Here is a 27,759-nt window from a genome sequence, read left to right on the forward strand (position 1 = left end):
CTTGAGATCATAAAAGCCATATGTGAATGACCCAACGCTAATATCATCCTCAATGGGGAAAAACTGAGAGCTTTCACCCTAAGGTCAGGAACAAGACAGGCATGTCCACTATCACCACTGCTATTCAACGTAGTTTTGGAAGTCTTAGCCTCTGCAATCGGACAACACAAAGAAATAAAAGGCAACCAAATAGTCAAGGAGGAAGTCAAACTTTCACTCTTTGCAGATGACATGATACTCTATATGGAAACCCAAAAGATTCCACCAAAAAACTGCTAGAATTGATTCATGAATTCAGCAAAGTTGCAGGATATAAAATCAACCCACAGAAATCGGTTGCATTCTTATACACCAACAATGAAGCGACAGAAAGAGAAATCAAGGAATCAATACCATTTACAGTTGCACAAAAAAACAAAATACCTGGGAATAAATCTAACCGAAGAGGTGAAAAATCTATACACTGAAAACTATAGAAAGCTTATGAAAGAAATTGAAGAAGATATAAAGAAATGGAAAAACATTCCGTGCTCCTGGATAAGAAGAACAAATATTGTTAAAATGTTGATACTACCCAAAGCAACCTATATATTCAACGCAATCCCTATCAAAGTAACACCAGCATTCTTCACAGAGCTAGAACAAATAATCCTAAAATTTGTATGGAACCACAAAAGACCCCGAATAGCCAAAGCGATGTTGAAAAAGAAAAACAAAGCAGGAGGCATCACAATCCCAGACTTCAAGCTATACTACAAAGCTGTAATCATCAAGACAGTATGGTACTGGCACAAGAACAGACACTCAGATCAATGGAACAGAATAGAGAACCCAGAAATGGGCCCAGAAATGGCCAATCTTTGACAAAGCAGGAAAGAATATCCCATGGAATAAAGACAGTCTCTTCAGCAAGTGGTGCTGGGAAAACTGGAGAGCAACATGCAGAAGAATGAACCTGGACCACTTTTTTACACCATACACAAAAATTAACTCAAAATGGATGAAAGACCTCAATGTAAGACAAGAAGCCATCAAAATCCTTGAGGAGAAAGCAGGCAAAAACCTGCTTGATCTTGGTCGCAGCAACTTCTTACTCAACACGTATCCGGATGCAAGGGAAACAAAAGGAAAAATGAACTACTGGGACCTCATCAAAATAAAAAGCTTCTGCACAGCGAAGGAAACAATCAGCAAAACTAAAAGGCAACCGACAGAATGGGTGAAGATATTTGCAAGTGCCATATCAGATAAAGGGTTAGTATCCAAAATCTATAAAGAACTTCTCAAACTCAACACCCAAAAAACAAACAATCCAGTGAAAAAATGGGCAAAAGACATGAATAGACACTTCTCCAAAGAAGACGTCCAGATGGCCAACCGACACATGAAAAAATGCTCAACATCACTCATCATCAGGGAAATACAAATCAAAACCACAATGAGATACCACCTCACACCTGTCAGAATGGTAACATTAACAACTCAGGCAACAACAGATGTTGGCGAGGATGTGGAGAAAGAGAATCTCTTTTGCATTGTTGGTGGGAATGCAAGCTGGTGCAGCCACTCTGGAAAACAGTATGGAGGTTCCTCAAAAAACTAAAAACAGAACTACCCTATGACCCAGCAATTGCACTACTAGGCATTTATCCAAGCGATACAGGTGTGCTGTTTCGAAGGGACACATGCACCCCCATGTTTATGGCAATGCTATTGACAATAGCCAAAGTATGGAAAGAGCCCAAATGTCCATCAATGGATGAATGGATAAAGGAGATGTGGTATATATATATACGATGGAGTATTACTCGGCAATCAAAAAGAATGAAATCTTGCCATTTGCAACTACGTGGATGGAAGTGGAGGGGATTATGCTAAGTGAAATTAGTCACAGAAAGACCAAAATCATTTGACTTCACTCATATGAGGACTTTAAGAGACAAAACAGATGAACATAAGGGAAGGGAAACAAAAATAATATAAAAACATGGAGGGGGACAAAACAGAAGAGACTCCTAAATATGGAGGACTGAGGGTACCAGAGGGGTTGTGAGAGGGGAGATGGGCTAAATGGGGGAGGGGCATTAAGGAATCTACTCCTGAAATCATTGTTGCACTCTATGCCAACTAATTTGGATGTAAATTTAAAACATAAAAAATAAAACAAGTTAATAAAATATTAATAATAATAACTCGACATAGAACTTGCACGGCAAAGGGTAGTCTTCCAAATCCTTCATGCCCCTCTTTTCACTTGTGGTTTTTTAAATGAATAAATGAAGGTAAGCAATATCCAGGACTTGCCATCACAGTGATGAGCTGGAACCCACACTCACACCTTCCCACTCTTGCCCACTCTTTCCCCCTCTGATCTCACTCAGAGTTTATAGCAAACAGACCCCCAAGCAGACCAGACCCTGTGGTTTCTCCTCAGCCCTGCCCGCCACACCAGTAAGACTGCAATGGGTTCCTCCTACCTTATGCAGCTGTAGGATTCCTGTGGGTCCACCAGGCAGCCTGCCATATAGCCTGAGTGCCCCCAAATCATTGCAGCCACCTCTCCTTCCAACTTCATATGGTCAAGTTGTAAGACAGGACACGGCAGACACATTAACGCATCACCTGAGTACCCAGAATGCACAGTCTGCCGCAGGGACAGGTTAATGGGAGAGCAAGAACTATTGCACAGCCCCGGAGGCCAGCAGGACCAGGGGGCAAGGCAGCCAGGGTCAAGGTCAAGAAAAGGGTCCTGAAAAGAGACCTACAGGCTCCAAAGAGGCAGAACTGAGGGAAGATCGCAATTAGCTAAGACTATTCCTGTGTTTGGATAAACATGATGGTTATTCTTTCCTTTGTCTCTGGGCATGGTGGGAAAAGAGAGAAAGTGGGACTCTAAATAACAACTCCTATTGGCCATCCTCCCTTATCCCAGGGCAGGCCTCTCTAATCCAAGGATCCCTTTGATCTGGGATTTTAGAAAAAGAAAAAAGCCTGAGGAAGAGAAGTCAAAAATGACCCCCCAGGGAAAGTCACGGCCTCTGCGCCGACTTGGCTCTTTCCACGAGCCCTGAACTGCACCTTCAGAAGGACAGAAGGGAGGGAACAACCAAATCTACACCCCGAGGAAAGAGACGAGCTCTCCCCACTCCACAGGGAGACGACAGCACGCTCCCCCCACTCCTGATGCAGAACGGTGGGAGTCAAATGGACAGAGCCCAGTGGCTCAGGCGTGGGGAGCGCCAAGGCGGCTGAGACCCAAGCCCGCCCTGCCAGGAGCGCCATCTAAGTGGCTCCCACAGAACACGCAGACCCATCTGAAACCATGGCTCCCTCACTGCCTAGTGCGAGGCAGAGAGATTATTTCACTCTGGAACACTGTTTGCTCTGAGCCACCAGACTGCACCTGTGACCAAGAAAACGTGCAGGTCACATACCTTACTTTCCAGGTGGGAGGTGAGAGGGAGGAAGAACAAATGGAAACTCTTGCTGGAGTTTGAACCTGACCTCTAATAAATTAAACAGGAGGCTCCAAATCGTCAGCACTACATTCCCCGGACAGCACGTCCCCAGCGGTCTTGGCTACCGACATAGGTAAACTCGCCTTCAGCCCTGCCTCCTGACTCAGAAGCTGTACCCTGATAATGCGAGGTCCTGGAGCCCCTTTCCTCTCCCTGAATCCTATCAGCTGCGGGTTGTGTAACCCTTCCCTGCACAGAACAAATACGAGAAAATTGACAGTAAGGCCTTTCACCAAACACAAATCCTCCTCTTCCCTCTGTTCCCCTTTCACTCTGTAGAGCGAACAGGCAAATCAGGGCAGAGCCACAAGAAAGATCAGTGTCCCCCCCCCCCCACCTCCCAGACACTTCCCCTGGGCCACCAGCTGTGGTGGTCACCCAACTCGGGAGTTTGTCCATTTGCAAGATTCTTATTCACACTCACACTCTCCAGTTCCCACATCGGCAGCCCCCCTCCCTCTGCTTCCTCTCCTGCCAGGATCCTACTCCACCAGGCACCTCCGTGAACGACTGGCTGCCAGCCGGGACCAGACATCTCGTCCACTCACTGCATCCTCCTGTCTGCAAAACAGAAATCACCCAACAGTAGCACTTTCGTGCCTCCTCCCGGCCCTCCATAAATGGACCCCAAACATGCATCCTACCGGCTTTCTGCGAAGGTTTTTTTCTCAGCTCCCTGGGGGAGCAGCTGGATATCTCCCTGACGGGAGGTCGGAGGCCAGACCCCTCTGTTCTTCCACTGTCCTCCCGCCTCCCTCACTGCACCTGCAGACCCCTCGCCTTCCCCTGCCTCTTACTGACCACTGCAAAGAAACGGTGAAGCAGACCATTAAAATCAAAAGGGAGAAAGGGAAGTGCAGGGGATCTGGCAGCAGAGAAATGCTTTGGTGAGGCAGCTGAGAAAATGGGAGTCAGGAAAGTCAGAAGGGGACTGAGAAACAAGGGGGGGGGGGGCGGTCCTGAGGCACCTGCAGAGTCCCACTGATGATGGCAGGAAGCTCAAGTGTCACCACTGTGCCACCACCACCCAGAACTGCTGTTCACACGGCAGCCAGCACACCAGCATGATAAGACACCCCTACCGCCCACCTCCACACTCAGACTTAGTTTAGATATTTTAAACATGTACATTTTGGATAAAGACCAGATAACCCTTAACATTATCCTCTTAAGACTTCACTTAGTCTCCCATCAACTTCCTTTGGCCCCAAACTTCACCTTCCAGCCACCAGACCACCCTAAATTTATCAAACTCACCAACTCTTTCTGGCCCCAGGGCCTTTGCATGGGCAGTGATCAGTCTGGCATGCCAGTCTTGGCTTTCAAATCTTTGAGGCAATTGTCACAATGGCAACTTTATATTGATTTTTCTACCAATAAGTGCCTAATTCCCCTGTGGGGTTCTAAGTGCTTTGTTAGCAGGGACTATGCCTGGTTTTTTCATTGCCACGTCACAATGCCTACAACTAAATGGCACATAACAGGCCCTCAGTCAATATTCACTGAGCGAATAAATAAGGGTGTTGAGTTCTAAATAATCCACTGGGGCAAGATAGAGAGGAGAGGACTGGCAGGAACGCTTTGACTGTGCATGGAGGTTGCTCTCAGCTATTCAAAGTCTACAAATGAAGGTGTCTCTACCCCCAGACTTTCCAAGATGAAGCATCCGAGGTGCTCAGTCCATAGTGATGGACCCCATCCCCCAGGGGGCATTCGAATGAGCCCATAACACTCTCCCCTCCTGGAACAGCCATCTCCAGGCCTCCACCAAAGCCTCCCCTTTGTTCCAAACACAGCTTCAGGGAAAATGTCCCAGAAAAACCATAGACCCCACAGTACATCAGCTCCCCGCTAAACTGCCAGAAGAGATTTTTGCAACCGTGGCTGAAATAGCCATGTTGGAGCCTTATCCCTCAAATGAGTGCTGAGCGTGGTTTGCCAGCCCCTGGACAAGTCCTCAAGCTCTACGCAACAGGGCTGGTGTTTTCCTCTCCACAAACCAGGGCTTATCAAGCGCCTACTAAACACCTCACACTGCGCACTATGAGTCGAGGGTTTCTGAACATCTTTGCCCTCAAATACACGTTAACACCACAGCCTGGGCCCCTGGGCTTCATGTCTCAACATACTCCAAACCAAAACTTACAAAAGAGTCCTTATTGCCTGTAACACACTCTGAGAGTCCCTATATTATTTCATTCTTTTCCGTTTTTCAATAAATATCGAATATTGGGGGAGGGGTATCAGAATGACCAAAAGGGAGGCATTCACGGGAGGTTCTTGGTCTCACTGTTAATACACGAAGGTGTTCAGTTTGCGAAAATTCATCAAGCTGTACCTCTGTGACTTGTGAGCTTTTCTACATGTTCATCATTCTTCAGTACAATGCCTTGAAATCACTGCACAAGAAATACAGGATGGCTGCCCTCTAAGAGGTCTAGGCAAGACATAATCAAAAGAAAGTTGGGGGAACCAACTCCAGTCACCCCAAGGAGCCCGCAGTCTCAAGCTCCACCTCCTGCAAAGCAGAGTGTGATCGGGAGACCCTGGCCTGGGACCCCCTGGAGTCCCTTTCGACTGACCCCCTGGGGGCGATCCAGGACAAGGAGAAGCTGATGGGAGAAACAGCGGTGGGCCCTTCCCCTGTCAGTAAATGGGAGCTGGGATTATTACCCAGAAAACGGCAAGGTCAGGAGGGCTTCAGGGAGGAGGTGATGTCTGAATTGGGCCTTCCTTGAAGGCCAGATAGAAATGGAAGAAGAGAAAAGCAGGCAGAGCACAGGACAATGACTTACAGGGAGGAATGGAAGGGCAAACGCTCACAGCAGAGACGACCCAGTGGAAGGACCGGTAGGAAATTCAGTCAAGAGAGCAGGAAGTGCACCCAAGGAAAGAGACCCTTCTGTGGAAAGAGGAAGCAGTGAGAAAGGCCCAAGGAAGAAGCTGCTGGCAGCCACGTATCCAGGAAGCTTCCTCCGGGTTCCCTCCTGCCCGCTTCCAGCGGATGCCCAGGAACATTCCACCAAGCTCAGGAGACCCCTACCTGCCAGCCCAGCCAGGATGACCAGCACGGTCGAGATGCCTTTCCACCTGCCCTCCATCACCACGCGTCTTCTTCACCCTGGGGAAACAAAGCAGCCAGGTAACCATCTGTCACTGACGAGCGTTTGGCATCCCGAGTACGCGGAGCCCCTACCGGCTCATGGGTGTCCGCGGAGGGACGGTCGGTGGCACCAGCCTCACCCCAAACCTGCTGGATCAGAAGCTCCAGGGGCGAGCACACAAATCTGTCCAAACGATGAAACAGTGAAGCAATTCTGGCCCAGGCTCAAGTGGGAGAATCCCTGCATTAAACGATCTTGCTCCCCAGTCCAGGTATAACTTATGGAAGGCAGACGGTATAGCCTTACTGCTGACTGACTCACCAGGATGTAGGGGTGAGGGCTTGCTGCTTTTCATTTCAATCATGATGTTTTAATCACTGAGGGGAAAAAAAAAATCCTCCCCGTAACAAGTTCACGTTACCAAAAGGGAAAACAGGCGGAATAGAACATAAGCTTATTAGAAGGTGCCAAAAGGCATGTATAGAGAGAGAACAGGGGGACGTCTGCAAGGGGTCGTGTGCGTGCATGGGGTGGCCGGCTGTAATTACAAACATGCAAGTCACAGAAAGTCTCCCGAGAAGGTGCTTCGTGAACAGTGAAGGAGGTGAGGTGACAGCCACGTGGATACCTGCAAAGGAGCTTTCCAGGCACAGGGGCAGCAGGTGCAAAGGCCCCGGGGTGGGACCATGCCTGGCATGTTTGAGAGGCACTGGCGTTGGGGTGGAGTCAAGGGTGAGGGAGAGGGGGAGGGGTCGGAGCTAGGAGAGGTCAGGGTAGACTGAGCCCTAGGCAGCTCATGGGGAAGCTGTCGTGTGCACCTCTTGGCCCTTCCTTCCAATGCCTTTGTTCTTGGATAAACCTCTTGCTCACGCCTCCATCCCTACGTGTTCTCTTTTTATTTTTACTTTTTCCTTCTTCCCTGTGGTAGGCCCATGCAACACAGTCACCAGCAACGTGTGGTCCCACTGGAGCATGCAAGGTAAATCACCCACTGAACGTGTGGGGAACTGCCCGCAAAAACAATGGCCCCTTGGCCTCAGCAAAAGGTCTCTTTCTTTCACAGTCTTCAACACCACCACCGTGTGGAGCACCGCTCCCTAACCAGGGGATGGTTTTCACTTTGGCTTTGGCGTTCACACAGACATCACAGCCCCATCAACTAGGGAGGGGGGGCGGGGGGGGGACCCTCCCTCTGAAATGTGGGGCACCAGGTTTCATCAGAGACCCCCCCCCTCCCCACGGCTGTGGGATTTTGTAATGGGCTGACACCTGTCCAGGGCTCCCGTCCCCTTTCCTCTCCTACAGCCGAAAGAGGCCGACCCCACAGCAACACAAAAGCACAAACACAGGAAGTGAAACAGGCACAAGTAACCACCACACCTCACGTCTGCGGAACCCATTTCACGCTGAAGCAGTGATCCTGGCTATTCGGGGCTCAAGAGAAGGAACGCGGGTTTCCACCCCTCTGTTTCTCTGATGTGTTGGGAAAGCAAAACTCAGCATGCGTGCTAAACCATAACCACTTGCCTGCACGGCACAGCGCAAGGTTCAAAGTCTGTGCCGCTGTGGGGACCCCGGCCCCCGTGGGGTCTAAAACACACCCCACAGAGCTCCACAAATAGGCCCGGGGGACAAGCTGTGCAGCAGCCCTACCCAGGCCGGATTGAAACCCCAGCCCTCCCAGACGGACTCCAGGTCCCCAATTATGAAGTGCCAATAAATCATTTACTAATTTGCAAGTTTCGATGCACACTGCTCTGACAAGTCGGTGGCTAGACCGGTCGTCTAGAAGGCTACACCCCAGCTGAGGATGCGGGAGACACTGAGCCCTTGTAGAGAAGATTACGCATCTCACCGAAGGCCATAAATGCCAAGCTTGGACCCAGTGTTTATTGAAATTGCAGCCGAAGTTTAAGGTCCATTAGGAAATACCGATAGCCGTGCTGAGTCAGGCCGAGTCTGAGTGCTGTGTTTTCTAAAGCCTCTGTTCGGCCTCCGTCCCTCACACGCCGTTCTGGCTTCTTCTCTGTAAGAGCGGTGACTCTGTTTCCCCAGAGCCCAGCAGAATCCCCGGGACGGGCAAGGCAGGAGCGCCCAGTGAGGTCCAGGGAGCCCCGGGGCAGGGTTGCTGCAGAAGTGGATTTGTGCTGGGCTGGTATTTGAAGGATGTGTGCAGAAACAAGCTGTCCCTTCGCTTTAATTAAATGAGGACCTATTGCCAGGTAATTTGCAAGTTAACATCTCTGTGGGATAGTTGGACAGACCCCGGAGATTTCATTTCCCATTCATTTTGTCATGGAAGACTTGAAGTACCTACTTCTCGTTGAAAACCTGCAAAGTCTTCTTAAAGTCTTAAGTCTTGTTAAATTGTACTAAACACAGGACACCCGGGTGGCTCAGTCTGTGGAGCAACTGACTTCAGTTCCGACCATGATCTCACAGGTTCATGGGTTCCAGCCCATGTGGGGCTCTGCACTGACAGAGCTGAGCCTGCTTGGGATTCTCTCTCTGTCCCTCTCTCTCTGTTCCTCCCCTACTTGCGCTTTCTCTCTCTCTCAAACTAAATAACTTTAAAAAAAAAAAAAAAAACTGTACTGGTGCGCCTGGGGGGCTCAGGCCATGAAGCAGCCGACTTCGGCTCAGGTCATGATCTCACGGCTCACGGGTTCGAGCCCCACGTTGGGCTCAGTGCTGACAGCTCAAGCCTGGAGCCTGTTTCCGATTCTGTGTCTCCCCCTCTCTCTCTGCCTCTCCCCCACTCTCACTGTCTCTCTCTCAAAAATAAACATTAAAAAAAGGTTTTTTTATTTGTACTAAACAGGAGTTAACCTCCAACCACTCCCTTACTGCCCCGACAAGGCAAAAACCACACGGAAGGTGTGTGAGGGGCCACCGCACTGATCTCAGGAAAGGAAACTGCCACATTTCATTATCTCACTCAGTTACCCCCACACGCAAGCCCTCGTTTCTGGGTCCCTGGAAAGAGCTTTGCCAAGGTGCCTGCCACACTTCTTGCTACAGGCAGCAGCATGAAGCCAAGACCCAAAAAGAAAGCTGGGTGCTGGTCAGGGTGAGTGAGAATCCGTCACAGCAAAATCCACGCAAGGGGCTCGCTGCAAACGTCTGTGCCTAAATATACATAAAGGCTGCACTCGGACAAGCCCACGTCCAGCACCCCTACATCCGAAGGGGCTGTCCTGCCTGCAGGAATGAGGCCCCCGTGAGGGCTTCCGGAGACTTCCGGGAGGCTCTCCTTCCCACAGGAGGAGAAACGGCATTTACAAGTGCGGGGAATGACCCATGGGGCCACGGTGACTTTCCAGCCCTGGAATCCCGACCCCCCCCCAAATCCCAGCTGGCTCTCAGCTCTCGCCGCCCCCAGACAGCGGCGTGCTATGACAGAGGCTCTCGCTCCATCAGAAGTCATCTTGAATTCCTGAACTCCCCGAACAGCCTGCTTTCTTAATGTTTAACTGGGTGGAAGTTGGGAAACAAAGAGTGTGTGTTTGGTCCTGGGACACTTTCCCGGGGAAAGCGACCCGCCCCTCGGCCCGAGACAGGTGCCTGTGGACCCGCTGGACAGACGCCCACCACTGGCTGGAGCTGGCTCACCTCGGGCAGGAAGTTCTCCTCTTCCGGCGTCACAGAAGGTTCTCTGATCCCAGAGGCATCTGGGCCTCCGTCCTCCCTCCACGCAAACGCAGGAACAAACCTGTGTGGCCGCCGAGAATCTCCACCCGGGTTGCCGGTTAGCAGGAAGTTCCTCTTGAAATGGCCCTGTCACGTCACAGGCCGGGCTGTAAACACAGAGGTGGCCCCTGCCTGCCACTGGCCCCTCGCTCCCGGAAGGTGTGCATGCCCCAGAGTGACATTTTCCCTGCTAATCATTAGCCAGCCCCAAACAGCAAGCCAGGCCGCCCAGCGGGGCCTGAGAAGGTCATGGCCTCCAGGGCCACCACTCCTTCCCCTCGGCCCTCTGCCCTTGCTCCTCTTCTGGGCCTCTCTCTCTCTCTCTCTCTCTCTCTCTCTCTCTCTCTCTGTCTCTCTCAGTCCCACAGAGCCAAGCCCTTGGGGGCTGAAGGTCCTCTTACCCAGGCTGGGGGCCCTTCCTGCCCGAGGACGCCGGCCTGGACAACCTTGTTGATCTCTGGCGTCAGCACGGGCCTGGGGCTGGCCGAGCAGGTTCCTTCTCCGGCCAAGAACCTCCACACCCACAAGAAGACTCTTCGGTGAAAGGAAAGTAGTCCTGAGGGTGAAACCTTCTGGAATGTGGCCGAACTTTCCCGAGGAGCATTTGTAGGAAAACTGCTAAGAGGTTTCTTTGGCCCTCCCACGCCCACACCCAGCCAGCACTCAGCCTGAACAAAGGAACTTGGCTTCTTAGAGCCCGTGGAAAATTCTGGAAGAGACCACCACCTGGCACCCACCACACGGCAGCACCACGTGGAACTGTTTGCTTTCATGCCGTTCTCTCTCAGCACCTGCCTAGTCTCCCCCACTGTGTTTTAATTTTTTTTTAAGGTTTATTTATTTTTGAGACAGAGAGAGCGCAAGCAGGGGCGGGGCGGGGCGGGGGGGGGGGTTGGTTAGGAAGAGAGATGGGGACCCAGAATCCCAAGCAGGCTCCAGGCTCCGAGCTGTCAGCACAGAGCCCGACATGGGGCACGAACCCACAAACCGTGAGATTGTGACCAGAGCCAAAGTCAGTGGCTTAACCGACTGAGCCACCCAGGTGCCCCTCACCCACTGCATTTTAATCTTGTCAGGGGACTCAGAGCCAAGGGCGTCTGAACAGAATAGACACCAACAGAGGGTGTGGATCACGCACTTAGCGTGAGACCCTGAAACAAATAAATAGGGGGAAACGGTTCTCCCCAGTGGAACAGGATCAGAATACACCACCCCCAAAAGATGCCAGTTTGGCATAGATTTATTTTAGGCTGAAAATAGTTGAGATTTAAGAGATTAAAAAAAAAAAGCCTTCTTAGAGATTCCCTTTTCTGACTAAAAGCATTAACTACTGGGGAATACGGCTGCCATAAATTCCTTTATAGGGTGGGTCCACTAATGAAGCCTACTGGAGATCCCTTCAGGGGGACTTTCCGACTCTGAATGAGAATAACGTCAAAAGACCACTCATCACCTGTATAGATAAACATTATCACAAACCTTCTCTCTTGTCTCTTCTACTGAAAATCTATTTGTCCTTCCAAAAAAACACTATTTGTTTTTCCCATAAGAAGCCTTTCTCCCCCCCCCCGCCCCTTTACTCTCCCCTTCTAAATCAGGTATATATAAGTATTCATTCCAACCACTTGGTTCCTATATGCATGCAGATTACACCTTTATCCTGCTAACCTGGCTTCACAGGTCCCAGGCATTGTACCTGAGAGGGCAAAAAAAAGGTTTGTTTTCCTCCTCCCCTACAAGGCCCTGTGCTGGTCAGAAAAAACGGTGAGCGAAACAGATTCCAGGAGTTAACAACATGTGAGTCAAATAATCTCTCAAATATACACAAGGTTGTGGCATCTTATTTATGAGCTATGTCCCCGAAGGCCAAGCATAATTCAAAACTCAAATAATTCCCAAACAATGAGCCACTGAAATGAACACCCAAGGCCAGTGTAGCTGATTTTTATCCCTGATACACTTTTCCTCATTTTCTCAGCTTCAGCACGGAGTCATTTAGAATATCAGTCAGCACCCGGGCTCAGTGCTGACAGCTCAGAGCCTGGAGCCTGCTTCAGATTCTGTGTCTCCCTCTCTCTCTTCCCCTCCCCTGCTTGTGCTCTCTCTCTGTCTCTCAAAAATGAATAAATGTAAAAAAAAAAAAAAAAGAAGAAGAAGAATATCAGTCAGCACCAGGAGTCCCAAGCACTGACCTTCAGAGCACAGCTCAGCCTCAGCATAACTACTGGAGACTATTGTTAGAGCTTCTAGAAATTTTGAGTTATGATAACAATGAGAGTGGAGGGGAGGAGAAAGATTTGTTCCTATACCCTCCTTGGTTTGGTGGGTAGGGCCTGAAAATTAAACTGACAAAAGACAGATTGACAAGACAAAACAAGAGAACAGCAAGATATCAAGAGTTTATTAATGCATACAGGTAGGGGAAACTCTGTGCTGAGTACTCAAAGGAGTCTTAACAAGACAATAAACTTGAAGAGAAGTGACAGGGCAAAGGAAAAGAAGTCCAGGCTTTTAAGTGTGGCAAACTGTGGGCAGGTGAAGACAGTGGGGAGACTAAAAGGAACGTAAGGGTTGTATCGGGTCAGGTTTGTTGTAACCATTCTGAGAAGAGCCCCCAGTGACGAAGATGGTGTTTGCCCTCCCTGATACCCGCAGGAGGAGGCAAAGTTTGGGGTCTGCTGTTTCTCAGTTATCTTCAGCTTATGATAATTCTTATGACAACCTGGCCCATTCTGGGGTGCTATATTCTGATCCCCTACAAGTGCCATATGTCGTGCATACGTAACAACAGTAACCACCTCGGAGGTGCCCCCACAGATGCAGGGGCCAGCGCTGCAGACCTGGGCCTGGGCACTTCTGTCTACCAGCTACCCAGCCTGGAAACCCTGTATCCAAATCACTGGAAATGCAACTCTGAGACTGTGTGGTCTCGAGGGACTTTTTTTTTTTTGGGGGGGGACTTTGGGAGGTTTTCATTATTTCAAAGTTTGAGCATAAAGACAGATGTACTAATATTTTTAGCCTATGCTATTTTAAATTTTTTTAATGTTTATTTATTTTTAGGAGACAGAGAGACAGAGTGTAAGCAGGGGAGGGACAGAGAGAGAGGGAGACACAGAATCTGAAGCAGGCTCCGGGCTCTGAGCCATCAGCACAGACCCTGCAGGGCTGGAACCCACGAAGTGCGGGATCATGACCTGAGCCGAAATCCGACGCCCAACCAACTGAGCCACCCAGGCGCCCCTAGCCTATGCTATTTTAAAATCACAAAGTTCAAATCTACCTGAAACATACTCACACTAAAATTCAAATTGTGGTAAAGACCCCCAAAAAAGCTTTGTTGAAGGTGCAGGGGTTGGGATGGGGTTTCCGTGAGGAAAGGCGTTTGAGCTCAGGTGTGGGGTGGGCATGTTAGGACCACACTGGGTAGGAAGGTGGAGTTCAGGAAGGACCATGCGGTGGGGGGGCACAGATGAAGGGTGTGCCTTGAGTCAGGGTGGGTGGTGGGAGGCCCCAAAAGCCTGAGGAAGTTGGAGAGCCTAGCCCGGCTTGAATGCAAAGGGGTGGGAGTTGGGGTAGGGCTGGCAGGGGGGGCAGGGGTCTTCCATTAGCCCAGAGAAGAGGCAAGGTCCAGACTAAAGGGTACAGTCAAGATTTGGGGTTTTGTCCTCACATATAAAAAGGAATGTCAGGGGGCGCCTGGCTGCTCAGTTGGTTGTGCATCAGATTCTTGCTTTCAGCTCAGGTCATGATCTGCAGTTCGTGGGATTGAGCCCCGTGGGTGGAGCCTGCTTGGGATTCTCTGTCTCCCTCTCTCTCTCTGCCCCTCCCCCACTCACATCCACTCTCTCTCCCTTTCCCTCTCTCTCAAAATAAATAAATAAACATTTTAAAAAATTGTAAAGGAATGTCAGGAAAAGTGGTGAAAACCTTTTATTTATTTATTTTTCAATGTTTATTTATTTTTGGGACAGAGAGAGACAGACCATGAACGGGGGAGGGGCAGAGAGAGAGGGAGACACAGAATCGGAAACAGGCTCCAGGCTCTCTGAGCCATCAGCCCAGAGCCTGACGCGGGGCTCGAACTCACGGACCCCGAGATCGTGACCTGGCTGAGGTCGGACGCTTAAGGGACTGCGCCACCCAGGCGCCCCGGTGAAAACCTTTTAAATGAGCAAAGAAGGTTGTGGGGTTTCATGAGCCCACCATGAAGGCACGTGAGGTGTCTTTCCCATTGTTGGCTTTATTCAGTCATAAGGCAAGGTTAACATAGTTATGAAGCAGATTCAGGATTCCAAACTCAGTGACATTACACTACACTTAAAAAAAATATGTTGCGTTTATGCATTATTTTTGAGAGAGACAGAGCATGAGCAGGGGAGGGGCAGAGAGAGGGGGAGACACAGAATCGAAGCAGGATCCAGGCTCCGATCTGTCAGCACAGAGCCAAAAGCGGGGCTCGAACCCACGAACTGCAAGATCATGACCACAGCCGAAGTCAGATGCTTACCCATCTGAGCCCCCCAGGCGCCCCCATTGCACTACACTTTTAATTTGGCTTCTTACACGTCACCCAAAGCAAAGCACGAGACAAGTTACACAGCAAGTTAGGTAGAACAGGGCGTAAGAAGTTAACGAACCCAACGCAAAGTCAGCCTGTGGGCATGCGGTTGAGATAAGGCCTCCGTCGGGTCTGGGTCGGCGCTCGGAGCTCACTGTTTATTATGTCCAAGCAGGGGAAGGTCTCTGTTCCTGTTGGAGATGAACCGGGCAGAGTCTTTGGCCGCAGCTGCCTTTCTGAGGTGGTCAGACACAGAGGGGTCACGTCCGAGGAGTCTGACAGTTTGCTGCAAAAACCCTCCCTTTTTAAAGGGATGTCATCAGCCTTCAGCCCCTGCAGGCCTCCCCTGCTCCTGCCGGTTATCAGTTCCGGGGTGTCTCCAGCCAGTGCTGGTTTCAGGGACACCTGGTCATAGCTACAATGCCCTTGGATGCTTACATCACTGCTTTGACACAAGTCGCTGCTTGACATGAGTGACTCCATCTTGCTCTCTACATGGGGTCACCTGACGTAACAGGACCTGAGCTGTCTTTGAGCTCTTAAAAACTCTAAGTGTGTGACGGTTCATTTGATGTGTCAACTTGACCGGGCCATGGGAAGCCCAGATAGCTGGTTAGACGTTATCGTGTGGAGTGTGTCCCTGAAGATGTCTCTGTAAGATGTTAGCATTTGAATTAGGAGACTGAGGAAAGCAGAAACCCCTCCCCAATATGGGTGGGCCTCGACTAATCCACTGAGGGCCTGGAGAGAACAAGGGGTGAGGAAGGGCAAAATTTCTCTCTGCTTATTAGCTGGAACACACACCTTCTCCTTCCCCCAGATATTGGTGTTCCTGGTCCTCAGGCCTTCGGATTAAGGGCTTCAGACTTGCACAGGAGCACAGTACCTGCTCCCCTAGGACTTCCTCAGCCTCCAAAACTGCATGAGTCAGTTTCTCATAAAACATACATACATATATAATACATACGTACATATATGTTGTGCAGCAGCACCCCAGCAGACCCTAAGCCAAGGGTGGGTGGTGGTCTCACCATCGGAGAATTGACCCAGAGACAGCAGTCAAGATATAGGCTTACTGGACTCTGGAAAACAATATGGAGATTCCTTAAGAAATTAGAAACAGAACTACCCTACGACCCAGCAATTGCACTACTAAGTATTTATCCAAAAAATACAGGAGTGTTGATTTGAAGGGGCACATGCACCCCAATGTTTATAGCAGCACTATCAACAATAACCAAAGTATGAAAAGAGCCCAAATGTACATTGATGGATGAATGGATAAAGAAGATGTGGTACACACACACACACACACACACACACACACACACACACAATGGAGTATTACTCAGCAATCAAAAAGAAGGAAATCTTGCCATTTGCAACAACATGGATAGAACTAGAGGGTATTATGCTAAGCAAAATTAGTCAGAGAAAGACAAATATCATATGATTTCACTAATATGTGGAATTTAAGATACAAAACAGATTAACATAAAGGAAGGGAGGGAGCCTGGGTGGCTCAGTCAGTTGAGTGTCCGACTTCAGCTCAGGTCATGATCTCACCATTCACAAGTCCAAGCCCCACATCAGGCTCTGTGCTGACAGCTCAAGCCTGGAGCCTGCTTCGGAACCTGTGTTTCTCTCTGTATCTGCCCCTCCTCTGCTCTCTCTCCCCCTCTCTCTCTCTTAAAAATAAATATCAAAAATTTTTTAAAAAACATAAAGGAAAGGAAGCAAAAATAAGATAAAAACCAAGAGGGAGGCAAACCATAAGAGACTCTTCAATACAGAGAACAAACTGAGGGCTGCTGGAGGGGAGGTGGGGGGGGGGGATGGGCTAAATGGGGGATGGGCATTAAGGGGATGCCTTGTTGGGATGAGCACTGGGTGTCATATGTAAGTGACAAGTCACTAAATTCTATTCCTGAAATCATTGTTACACTATATGTTAACTAACTTGGATTCAAAAAATAATTTTTAGGGGCACCGGGGTGGCTCAGTCGGTTGAGCATCCGACTTTAGCTCAGGTCATGATCTCACAGTTCATGCGTTTAAGCCCTGTGTCAGGCTCTGTGCTGACAGCTCAGAGCCTGGAGCCTGCTTCAGATTCTGTGTCTCCTTCTCTCTCTGCCCCTCCACCGCTCACACTCTGTCTCTGTCTCAAAAATAAATAAAATGTTTTTTTTTTAATTCTATAAAAAAATTTTTAAGAAAGAAAAGAAAATAAAAAATAATAAAATAAATAAAATAAAATAAAATAAAATAAAATAAAATAAAATAAGATAAAATAAAATAAGAACACATCGGCTTATTGGGGGAACTTACATACAGGGAGCACAGGAGTGGCCAACTAGATAAAGCACCTGCTGTTTTTATGATCTAGCAAGTAGCCCCCTTACTACCTGCAGCCTTCGCCCTCCTTACTGGGCCAGGGTTCCAAGGACATCAAAGCCTGCCATCCAGATACTCTTGGTCACAATTGAGATGCTCCAGGTTGGTCACCCCCTGAGCCCTTGACCTCGAGCACGGAACAGCAGGTTTCCACATTTCCTGCTTGTTGGGGCTCCAGCAGGAAGACGGGATCTGTGTATTCTGAAGCCAGTGGTTTACAGGGGCGTTCAGGGTGTGCTTACACAGACCAGCATCCAGCGGGAACCACACCACACACCTTACTGCGTCTATTCCTAGAGAACCAACTAATGCAAAGTTGTAAGAAACCTATAGTAATACTTATCCTAGCACACAGATACACAAGTGAACTTTGGTGAAGAAGCACCTGATTTTCGTGTTTCAGATAATGACCAGTTTCGTATCTATTTTTTAGAGTTTTCAACATTCGTAATAGCATACGTATGTGTGTTCTTTGAGTTCTCCATTGAACCTGTTGTAACATCTTGCTGGTTCCCTCATTATTTAGTGAGTTAAATAAAATCTCAGACACGTGCTCCTTTCATTTAAAAAAAATTTTTAATTAAACATTAAAGAGAGAGAGAGAGAGTGGAGAATATGGCGGCATAGGAGGACGCTGAGCTCACCTCATCCTGCTGATCACTTAGATTCCACCCACACCTGCCTAAATAACCCACAAAACCACCAGAAGACTAGCAGAATGGACTCTCTGGAGCCAAGCATAGACAAGAGGCCCACGGAAGAGGGTAGGAAGGGCGGAGAGGCGGTGCCTGCTACACGGACTGGCGGGAGGGAGACGGGGCAGTGGAGGGGCAGCCTGCACGGCAAGGCGGAGCCCCCAAGTCTGGCTTGCAAAAGCAGAGGGGCCGGACGGAGTGTGTTCTGACAGCCAGTGGGACTTAACACCTGGAATGTTAAAAGTCAGCAGCTCTACTAGAGAGTGGGAGGGCGAGAGGACACCAGGAGGGAGAGGTGTTGAGCCCCGAGAGACAGAACTCAGCTCCGCGGGGAATAAAGGCTCTGTCCAGCGCCATCTCCCTCTCCCATCCCCCAGCCAAAACCCCAAAGGGAACCAGTTCACCGAACTTGCTTGCACCGTGCAAACACCCAATGCTGTGCTTCTGTGGATCCATCCCTCTAATGGGTCGGCCTCCCTCTCGGTGCTGCAGGGCCCCTCACGCAAGGGACCACCATCAGCAAAGTGATCTGAGCCTGCCCCTCCCACCTCTGTGCACCTTGCAGATCCACCCTGGCTAATACACCAGATCCCATCGGAGCAGCACCACAAGCCTGGCAGTGTGCAAGTAGCCCGGACAGGGGTCACACCACTCCACAGTGAGTCCTGCCCCTGGGAGAGGGGAAGATAAGGTACACACCAGTCTGACTGTGGTCCCAGTGGTGGGCTGGGGGCAGACATTGGGTCTGACTGTTACCCCGCCCACCAACACAGGTTACTCCCAATGGCACAGGGGAAGTGCCCTGCAGTTCCGCACCACTCCAGAGACTATCCAAAATGACGAAACGGAAGAATTCCCCTCAAAAAAACCTCCAGGAAATAACGACAGCTAACGAACTGATCAAAAACGATTTAAACAACATAACAGAAAGTGAATTTAGAATAATAGTCATAAAATTAATTGCTGGGCTTGAAAACAGTATAAAGGACAGCAGAGAATCTATTACTACAAAGATCAAGGGAATAAGGAACAGCCAGGAGGAGCTAAAAAATGCTATCAATGAGCTGCAAAATAAAATGGAGACGACCACAGCTCGGATTGAAGAGGCAGAGGAGAGAATAGGCGAATTAGAAGATAAAATTATGGAAAAAGAGGAAGCTGAGAAAAAGAGAGATTAAAAAATCCAGGAATATGAGGGGAGAATTAGAGAACTACGTGATTCAATCAAACGCAACAATATCCGTATAATAGGAATTCCAGAAGAGGAAGAGAGAAAGAGGCTGAAGGTGTACTTGAACAAATCATAGCTGAGAACTTCCCTGATCTGGGGAAGGAAAGGGGCATTGAAATCCAAGAGGCACAGAGAACTCCCTTCAGACGTAACTTGAATCAATCTTCTGCACAACATATCATAGTGAAACTGGCAAAATACAAGGATAAAGAGAAAATTCTGAAAGCAGCTAGGGATAAATGCGCTCTAACATATAAAGGAAGACTGATAAGACTAGTGACAGACCTATCTACTGAAACTTGGCAGGCCAGAAAGGAATGGCAGGAAATCTTCAATGTGATGAACAGAAAAAATATGCAGCCAAGAATCCTTTATCCAGCAAGTCTGTCATTCAGAATAGAAGGAAAGATAAAGGTTTTACCAAACAAAACTAAAGGAATTCATCACCACTAAACCAGCCTTATAATATCCTAAGGGGGACCCTGTGAGACAAAGTACCAGAGACATCACTGCAAGCATGAAACCTACAGACATCACAATGACTCTAAACCCATATCTTTCAATAATAACACTGAATGTAAATGGACTAAATGCTCCAACCAAAAGACATAGGGTATCAGAATGGAGAAAAAAACAAAACCCATCTACTTGCTGTCTACAAGAGACTCATTTTAGACCTGAGGACACCTTCAGATTGAAAGTGACGGGATGGGGGCGCCTGGGTGGCTCAGTCAGTTAAGCATCCGACTTCAGCTCAGGTCATGATCTCGCAGTCCGTGAGTTCGAGCCCGCGTCAGGCTCTGTGCTGACAGCTCAGAGCCTGGAGCCTGTTTCAGGTTCTGTGTCTCCCTCTTTCTCTGACCCTCTCCCATTCATGCTGTCTCTCCCTGTCTCAAAAATAAATAAACGTTAAAAAAAAAGAAGTGAAGGGATGGAAAACTATCATGCTACTGGAAGTCAAAAGAGAGCTGGAGTAGCCACACTTATATCAGACAAACTAGACTTTAAATTAAAGACTGTAACAAGAGATGAAGAAGGGCATTATATAATAATTACAGGGTCTATCCATCAGGAAGAACTAACAATTATAAATGTCTATGCGTCAAATACGGGAGGCCCCAAATATATAAAACAATTAATCACAAACATAAGCAACCTTATTGATAAGAATGTAGTAATTGCAGGGAACTTTAATACTCCACTTACAACACTGGATAGATCATCTAGACACAGGATCAATAAAGAAACAAGGGCCCTGAATGATACACTGGATCAGATGGACTTGACAGATATATTTAGAACTCTGCATCCCAAAAGCAACAGAATATACTTTCTTCTCGAGTGCTCACGGAACATTCTCCAAGATAGATCACATACTGGGTCACAAAACAGCCCTTCATAAGTATACAAGAATTGAGATCATACCATGCATACTTTCAGACCACAATGCGATGAAGCTTGAAATCAACCACAAGAAAAAGTCTGGAAAACCTCCAAAAGCATGGAGGTTAAAGAACACCCTACTAAAGAATGAATGGGTCAACCAGGCAATTAGAGAAGAAATTTAAAAATATATGGAAACAAATGAAAATGAAAATACAACAATCCAAACGCTTTGGGATGCAGTGAAGGCAGTCCTGAGAGGAAAATACGTTGCCATCCAGGCCTATCTCCAGAAACAAGAAAAATCCCAAATACAAAATCTAACGGCACACCTAAAGGAACTAGAAGCAGAACAGCAAAGACACCCCAAACCCAGCAGGAGAAGAGAAATAATAAAGATCAGAGCAGAAATAAACAATATAGAATCTAAAAAAACTGTAGAGCAGATCAATGAAACCAAGAGTTGGTTTTTTGAAAAAATAAACAAAATTGATAAACCTCTAGCCAGGCTTCTCAAAAAGAAAAGGGAGATGGCCCAAATAGATAACATCATGAATGAAAATGGAATTATTACAACCAATCCCTCAGAAATACAAGCAATTATCAGGGAATACTATGAAAAATTATATGCCAACAAACTGGACAACCTGGAAGAAATGGACAAATTCCTAAGCACCCACACACTTCCAAAACTCAAACAGGAAGAAATAGAAAACTTGAACAGACCCATAACCAGTGAAGAAATTGAATCAGTTATCAAAAATCTCCCAACAAATAAGAGTCCAGGACCAGATGGCTTCCCAGGGAAAGTCTACCAGACATTTAAAGCAGAGATAATACCTATCCTTTTCCAAAAAATAGAAAGGGAAGGAAAACTTCCAGACTCATTCTATGAAGCCAGCATTACTTTGATTCCTAAACCACACAGAGACCCAGCAAAGAAAGAGAACTACAGGCCAATATCCCTGATGAATATGGATGCAAAAATTCTCAACAAGATACTAGCAAATCAAATTCAACAGCATGTAAAAAGAATTATTCATCATGATCAAGTGGGATTCATTCCTGGGCTGCAGGGCTGGTTCAATATTTGCAAATCGATCAGTGTGATACATCACATTAATAAAAGAAAAGATAAGAACCATATGATTCTGTCAATCAATACAGAAAAAGCATTTGACAAAATTCAGCATCCTTTCCTAAGAAAAACCATCGACAAAGTCGGGATAGAAGGAACATACTTAAACATCATAAAAGCCATTTATGAAAAGTACACAGCTAATATCACCCTCAATGGGGAAAAACTGAGAGCTTTCCCCTGAGATCAGGAACACGACAGGGATGTCCACTCTCACCGCTGTTGTTTAACACAGTGTTGGAAGTGCTAGCATCAGCAATCAGACAACAAAAGGAAATCAAAGGCATCAAAATTGGCAAAGAGGAAGACAAGCTTTCACTTTTTGCAGATGACATGATATTATACATGGAAAACCCGATAGACTCCACCAAAAGTCTGCTAGAACTGACACATGAATTCAGCAAAGTTGCAAGATACAAAATCAATGTACAGAAATCAGTTGCATTCTTATACACTAATAATGAAGCAACAGAAAGACAAATAAAGAAGCTGATCCCATTCACAATTGCACCAAGAATCATAAAATACCTAGAAGTAAACCTAACCAAAGATGTAAAAGATCTGTATGCTGAAAACTATAGAAAGCGTATGAAGGAAATTGAAGAAGATATAAAGAAATGGAAAAACATTCCCTGCTCATGGATCGGAACAATAAATACTGTTAAAATCTCAATACTACCCAAAGCTATCTACACATTCAATGCAATCCCAATCAAAATTGCACCAGCATTCTTCTCGAAGCTAGAACAAGTAATCCTAAAATTTGTATGGAACCACAAAAGACCCCGAATAGCCAAAGTCAAGTTGAAGAAGAAAACCAAAGCGGGAGGTATCACAATCCCAGACTTTAGTCTCTACTACAAGGCTGTATTCATCAAGACAGCATGGTATTGGCATAAAAACAGACACATAGACCAACGGAATAGAATAGAGACTCCAGAAGTGGACCCACAAAAGTATGGCCAACTAATCTTTGACAAAGCAGGAAAGAACATCCAATGGAAAAAAGACAGTCTCTTTAACAAATGGTGCTGGGAGAACTGGACAGCAACATGCAGAAGGATGAAACTAGACCACTTTCTCACACCATTCACAAAAATAAACTCAAAATGGATAAAGGACCTGAATGTGAGACAGGAAACCATCAAAACCCTAGAGGAGAAAGCAGGGAAAAACCTCTCTGACCTCAGCTGCAGCAATTTCTTACTTGACACATCCCCAAAGGCAAGGGAATTAAAAGCAAAAATGAACTATTGGGACCTCACGAAGATAAAAAGCTTCTGCACTGCAAAGGAAACAATCAACAAAACTAAAAGGCAACCAACGGAATGGGAAAAGATATGTGCAAATGACATATTGGACAAAGGGCTAGTATCCAGAATCTATAAAGAGCTCACAAAACTCCACACCTGAAAAACAGATAATCCAGTGAAGAAATGGGCAGAAAACATGAATAGACACTTCTCTAAAGAAGACATCCACATGGCCAACAGGCACATGAAAAGATGCTCAACGTCGCTCCTCATCAGGGAAATACAAATCAAAACCACACTCAGATACCACCTCACGCCAGTCAGAGTGGCCAAAATGAACAAATCAGGAGACTATAGATGCTGGCGAGGATGTGGAGAAACGGGAACCCTCTTGCACTGTTGGTGGGAATGCAAATTGGTGCAGCCACTCTGGAAAACAGTGTGGAGGTTCCTCAAAAAATTGAAAACAGATCTACCTGATGACCCAGCAATAGCACTGCTAGGAATGTACCCAAGGGATACAGGAGGGCTGATGCATAGGGGCACTTGGACCCCAATGTTTACAGCAGCACTTTCAATAATAGCCAAAGTATGGAAAGAGCCTAAATATCCATCAACTGATTAATGGATAAAGAAATTGTGGTTTATATACACAATGGAGTACTACTTGGCAATGAGAAAGAATGAAATGTGGCCTTTTGTAGCAACGTGGATGGAACTGGAGAGTGTTATGCTAAGTGAAATAAGTCATACAGAGAAAGACAGATACCATAGGTTTTCACTCTTATGTGGATCCTGAGAAACTTAACAGAAGACCATGGGGGAGGAGAAGGAAAAAAAAAAGTTAGAGAAGGAGGGAGCCAAACCATAAGAGACTCTTAAAAACTGCGAACAAACTGAGGGTTGATGGAGGGCGGGAGAGAGGGGAGGGTGGGGGATGGGTATTGAGGAGGGCACCTGTTGGGATGAGCACTGGGTGTTGTATGGAAACCAATTTGACAATAAATTTCATATTAAAAAAAAATTAAACATTAAACATTTTTCATTTTAGGTTTTTTTTTTTAACGTTTTATTTATTTTTGAGACAGAGAGAGACAGAGCATGAACGGGGGAGGGGCAGAGAGAGAGGGAGACACAGAATCGGAAACAGGCTCCAGGCTCTGAGCCATCAGCCCAGAGCCCGACGTGGGGCTCGAACTCACGGACCGCGAGATCGTGACCTGGCTGAAGTCGGACGCTTAACCGACTGCGCCACCCAGGCGCCCCTCATTTTAGGTTTTTTAATTAAACATTTTTAAAAAATTTTTAAATGTTTATTGATTTTTGAGAGAGAAAGAGAGACAGAGCATGAGCAGGGGAGGGGGAGAGAGAGAGAGACTCAGAATCCGAAGCAGGCTCCAGGCTCTGAGCTGTCACCACAGAGCCCAATACGGGAGGGGCTTGAACTCATGAACCATGAGATCATGACCCGAGTGGAAGTCGGACACTTAACCAACTGAGCCACCCAGGTGCCCCAGATGTATATTTTAAAAACGCGAGAGGGGGATGGACAGAGAGAGAGAGCTAGAGAGGATTCTGCAGAAGACTCTGCACTGACAGCAGCGAGCTGCATATGGGGCTTGAATTCACCAACTGAACCACGAGATCATGACCCAAGCTGAAGTCAGACGCTCAGCTGCTCAACCGACTGAGCCACCCAGGCGCCCCACTTGTTCCTTTCAAATTTGTATGAGAGCCACAGTCTTAAATCCCAGGAACAGGAAGGAGTTCTTTGAGCACTTTAAGCAGATAAGGGCCATGATCTGTGCAGAACTTTTTTAAAGTACTAAAAGCAGTAGGTTAGAACATGTTTACCTGTGTTGTGTTTTTTTTTTTCTTACAGAAACAGCTATTTCATGTTAAGCTCAACCTAATATAAAGAAGAAAATAAAAACCATCTATAATCTCAGTATCATCCATGGATAAGCATTATAAATTTTTAATGAGTGGCTTCTATTATTTTCCTTACTTAAAAAGTGATACATATTCACTATAAAAAAAAATAGACAATGCAGGTAATCCAAAAGGAGAAACATTTTATTTTAAATATATATTTGTTGACTTTTGAGAGAGAGAGAGAGAGAGAGAGAGCGAGCGAGCACAAGCAGGGGAGGAGACACAGAATCGGAAGCAGGCTCCAGGCTCAAAGCTACCAGCAGAGAGCCCAACTTGGAGCCTGAACCCACAAACCGTGAGATCATGACCTGAGATGAAGTCGGAGGATTAACCGACTGAGCCACCCAGGCGCCCCAGGAGAAACATTTTATTTTATTTTTTATTTTTTTTTCAACGTTTATTTATTTTTTTGGGAGAGAGAGAGAGAGAGAGAGAGAGAGAGAGCGAGCATGAACGAGGGAGGGGCAGAGAGAGAGGGAGACACAGAATCGGAAACAGTCTCCAGGCTCTGAGCCATCAGCCCAGAGCCTGACGCGGGGCTCGAACTCCCGGACCGCGAGATCGTGACCTGGCTGAAGTCAGACGCTTAACCGACTGCGCCACCCAGGCGCCCCAGGAGAAACATTTTAAATAGATTGCTTTTAAGCACACCATGAAGACAAGCACTGTTAACAGCATGGTGTGTATCTGCTAAAAAATGTTCAGATGGGACCTACTGTTTAGTAGTCAAATTTTATTTACTTAATATATTACAAATCCCTGTCCCCAGTCAGTAAATACATTATTTTTAATGACTAGGCATAATTCCGTCAATGGATGGTAGCGTCACTTACCTAAGCCGATTCCCTCTGTCCAGCTTCGCGATGCATATGGTGATCAACACCGTCTCAGCTGATCAGAGAGTCTGCCCCTGATGATTCCTTACGATCCCTTCTGAAAAATGCAGTTGCTATGATGACGACAGTAAGAAGATGAGTAATGGCGGGGAAGTGGGGGAATAAATAGGCAGAGAAGAGAGGATTTTTAGGAGAGTGAAAATACTCTGCACGATCCTATGATGGTGGGTGCACGTCACTATACATTTGGCAAAATCTATGTCATGTACAACACCAAGAGTTAACTGTAAGGTCAAGTGCGCACTCTGTGTGATCATGATGTATCAATGTAGATTCATCAATTGCAACAAATGTAGCACTCTGGCCAGGGGATGTGGCAATGGAGAAGACTATACGTGTGTGGAAGCAAGGCTTATATGGGAACTGTCTGTAGCTTCTGCTCAGTTTTGCTGTGATCCCCAAACTGCTCTAAAAAATAAAAGTCTATTTTTTTTTATGCACTTGCTGGGTCAAAAGACACGCACACTGCAAGAAGTCTGAAAATTTCCTGGATTAGCAAAATCTCTCCAAGATACTTACAATGCCCCTAGAAGTTAATGGCCGATGCAATCAATACCATCAGCTATTTTAATGTTTGACAATTTGGTAAAATGTTTTTTAATTCAATATTGTTTTCATTACAAAAGGAATGTGTTGTCAATGTAGAAAATGTGGAAAATTCAGGGCGGTGGCGTGGGGGGTGGGGAGCGCACACATAACAGATAATTAAAGCAGAACCCAAAACCTTGCCATCCAGAGAGACTCACTATAGTGTTTGTTATAAAGCCTTCCGATTTTTAATGTGTGTATGTGCATTTGTATGTCTATGAGTGTATGTGTGTATGTTAAGTTTAATATTTAAATTTTTACAAAGCATTCAATGTAATTTTATATACCACATCTGTGTTTTCCACCTAACCCACTAAGCGGGATTGAGTAGTGAGTGTCTTCACTATTCAAAATTTGTATCTACCCAGAACCTCAGAATGTGACCTTATTTGGAGACAGGGTCTTGGTAGATGTAACTAGTTAAATTAGGTAAGGTCATATTGGATTACAGAGAGGCCTAACCCAGTATGACTGGTGTCCTTATAAGAAAGGAATGTGAGGGGTGCCTGGGTGGCCCAGTCAGTTAAGCGTCGGACTTCGGCTCAGGTCGTGACCTTACAGCTCGTGAGTTGGCAGCTGTCTGGGGACAGCTCGGAGCCTGGAGCCTGTTTTGGATTCTGTGTCTCCCTCTGTCTTCCCCTCCCCCACTTGCACGCTCTCTGTGTCTCTCTCGAAATGAATAAATACACTTAAAAAAAAAAAAAGAAGAAGAGAGCAATGTGGACACAGAGATATACACAGAAGAAAGAGCGCTGGAGGGCACACTGGGGTGTACCAGGTGACAACAGAGGGGGAGATTGGAGTGAGGTGTTTACACCAAGAGTGGCTAGCAAGCCCCAGAAGCTACAAGAGGCAGAAAGGAGTCTCCCCCAGAGGCTTCAGAGGAAACGAGGTCCTGCCAACACCTTGATTCCAGACTTCCAGCTTCCAGAACTGCAAGAGAATAAATGCAGGTCCCTTTAAGGAGCCTATGGGCAGGACTCTGTAACTGTAATCCTAGGGAGCGGTTACAACCACTTAAGCAAATGGCCTAAGTGTCTTTCCATAAATTTATGGATTCCTACAGAATATTTGAAGTGACCAGAAGAGTATTGCTTTATGGATGTACCATCAGTTATTTAAAGAATTCTTTATTATTAAACATTAAGTTGCCTCTATATATTCGATTCTAGACATGTTCTCCTTGAAGAACCAGGTATATACATTCATGTATCATATAGTAGAATATGACTTTATATCCTTCTTCATGTAACACGGTATCATGAGCATTGTTCCCTACCATTAAAAACCATGCATGAACACTGTCTTAATGGCTTCATAATAATGTGCTGTATTATGATTCAGAATATGACATCATTATTATAAGTATCATC

The 27,759-nt window shown here is 46.8% G+C and overlaps 1 protein-coding gene and 1 long non-coding RNA gene across 9 annotated transcripts in view; both read right to left on the bottom strand.

The window, feature by feature from the left end:
* IGSF5 (immunoglobulin superfamily member 5) overlaps nucleotides 1-10,932 on the bottom strand; it is a 74,041-nt gene extending 63,109 nt beyond the window's left edge. For 5 of the 8 annotated variants that reach the window (XM_045036597.1, XR_006584780.1, XR_006584779.1 and 2 more), the window contains exons 1-2: nucleotides 10,235-10,640; nucleotides 6,562-6,639 (exon numbers count right to left, since the gene is read on the bottom strand). In XM_045036597.1, the coding sequence (XP_044892532.1) occupies nucleotides 6,562-6,619 (58 nt within the window). In that variant the 5' untranslated portion in view covers nucleotides 6,620-6,639; nucleotides 10,235-10,640. Of the gene's footprint in view, nucleotides 1-6,561; nucleotides 6,640-10,234; nucleotides 10,641-10,713 lie in introns of those variants that run through there. The other 3 variants (XM_006935853.5, XM_019839362.3, XM_019839363.3) reach the window with 3 other exon arrangements.
* A 3,505-nt stretch (nucleotides 10,933-14,437) lies between these two features.
* On the bottom strand, nucleotides 14,438-26,415 carry LOC109503301. Its single transcript, XR_002162201.3, has 3 exons — nucleotides 25,736-26,415; nucleotides 15,845-15,955; nucleotides 14,438-15,525 (listed from the first exon to the last, which is right to left on the bottom strand). It is a non-coding gene; the product is annotated as an uncharacterized LOC109503301 (long non-coding RNA).
* Nucleotides 26,416-27,759: the final 1,344 nt, after the last annotated feature.

This window comes from Felis catus, chromosome C2 (genome assembly GCF_018350175.1).
Source record: "Felis catus isolate Fca126 chromosome C2, F.catus_Fca126_mat1.0, whole genome shotgun sequence".
Taxonomy (NCBI): Eukaryota; Metazoa; Chordata; class Mammalia; order Carnivora; family Felidae; genus Felis; species Felis catus.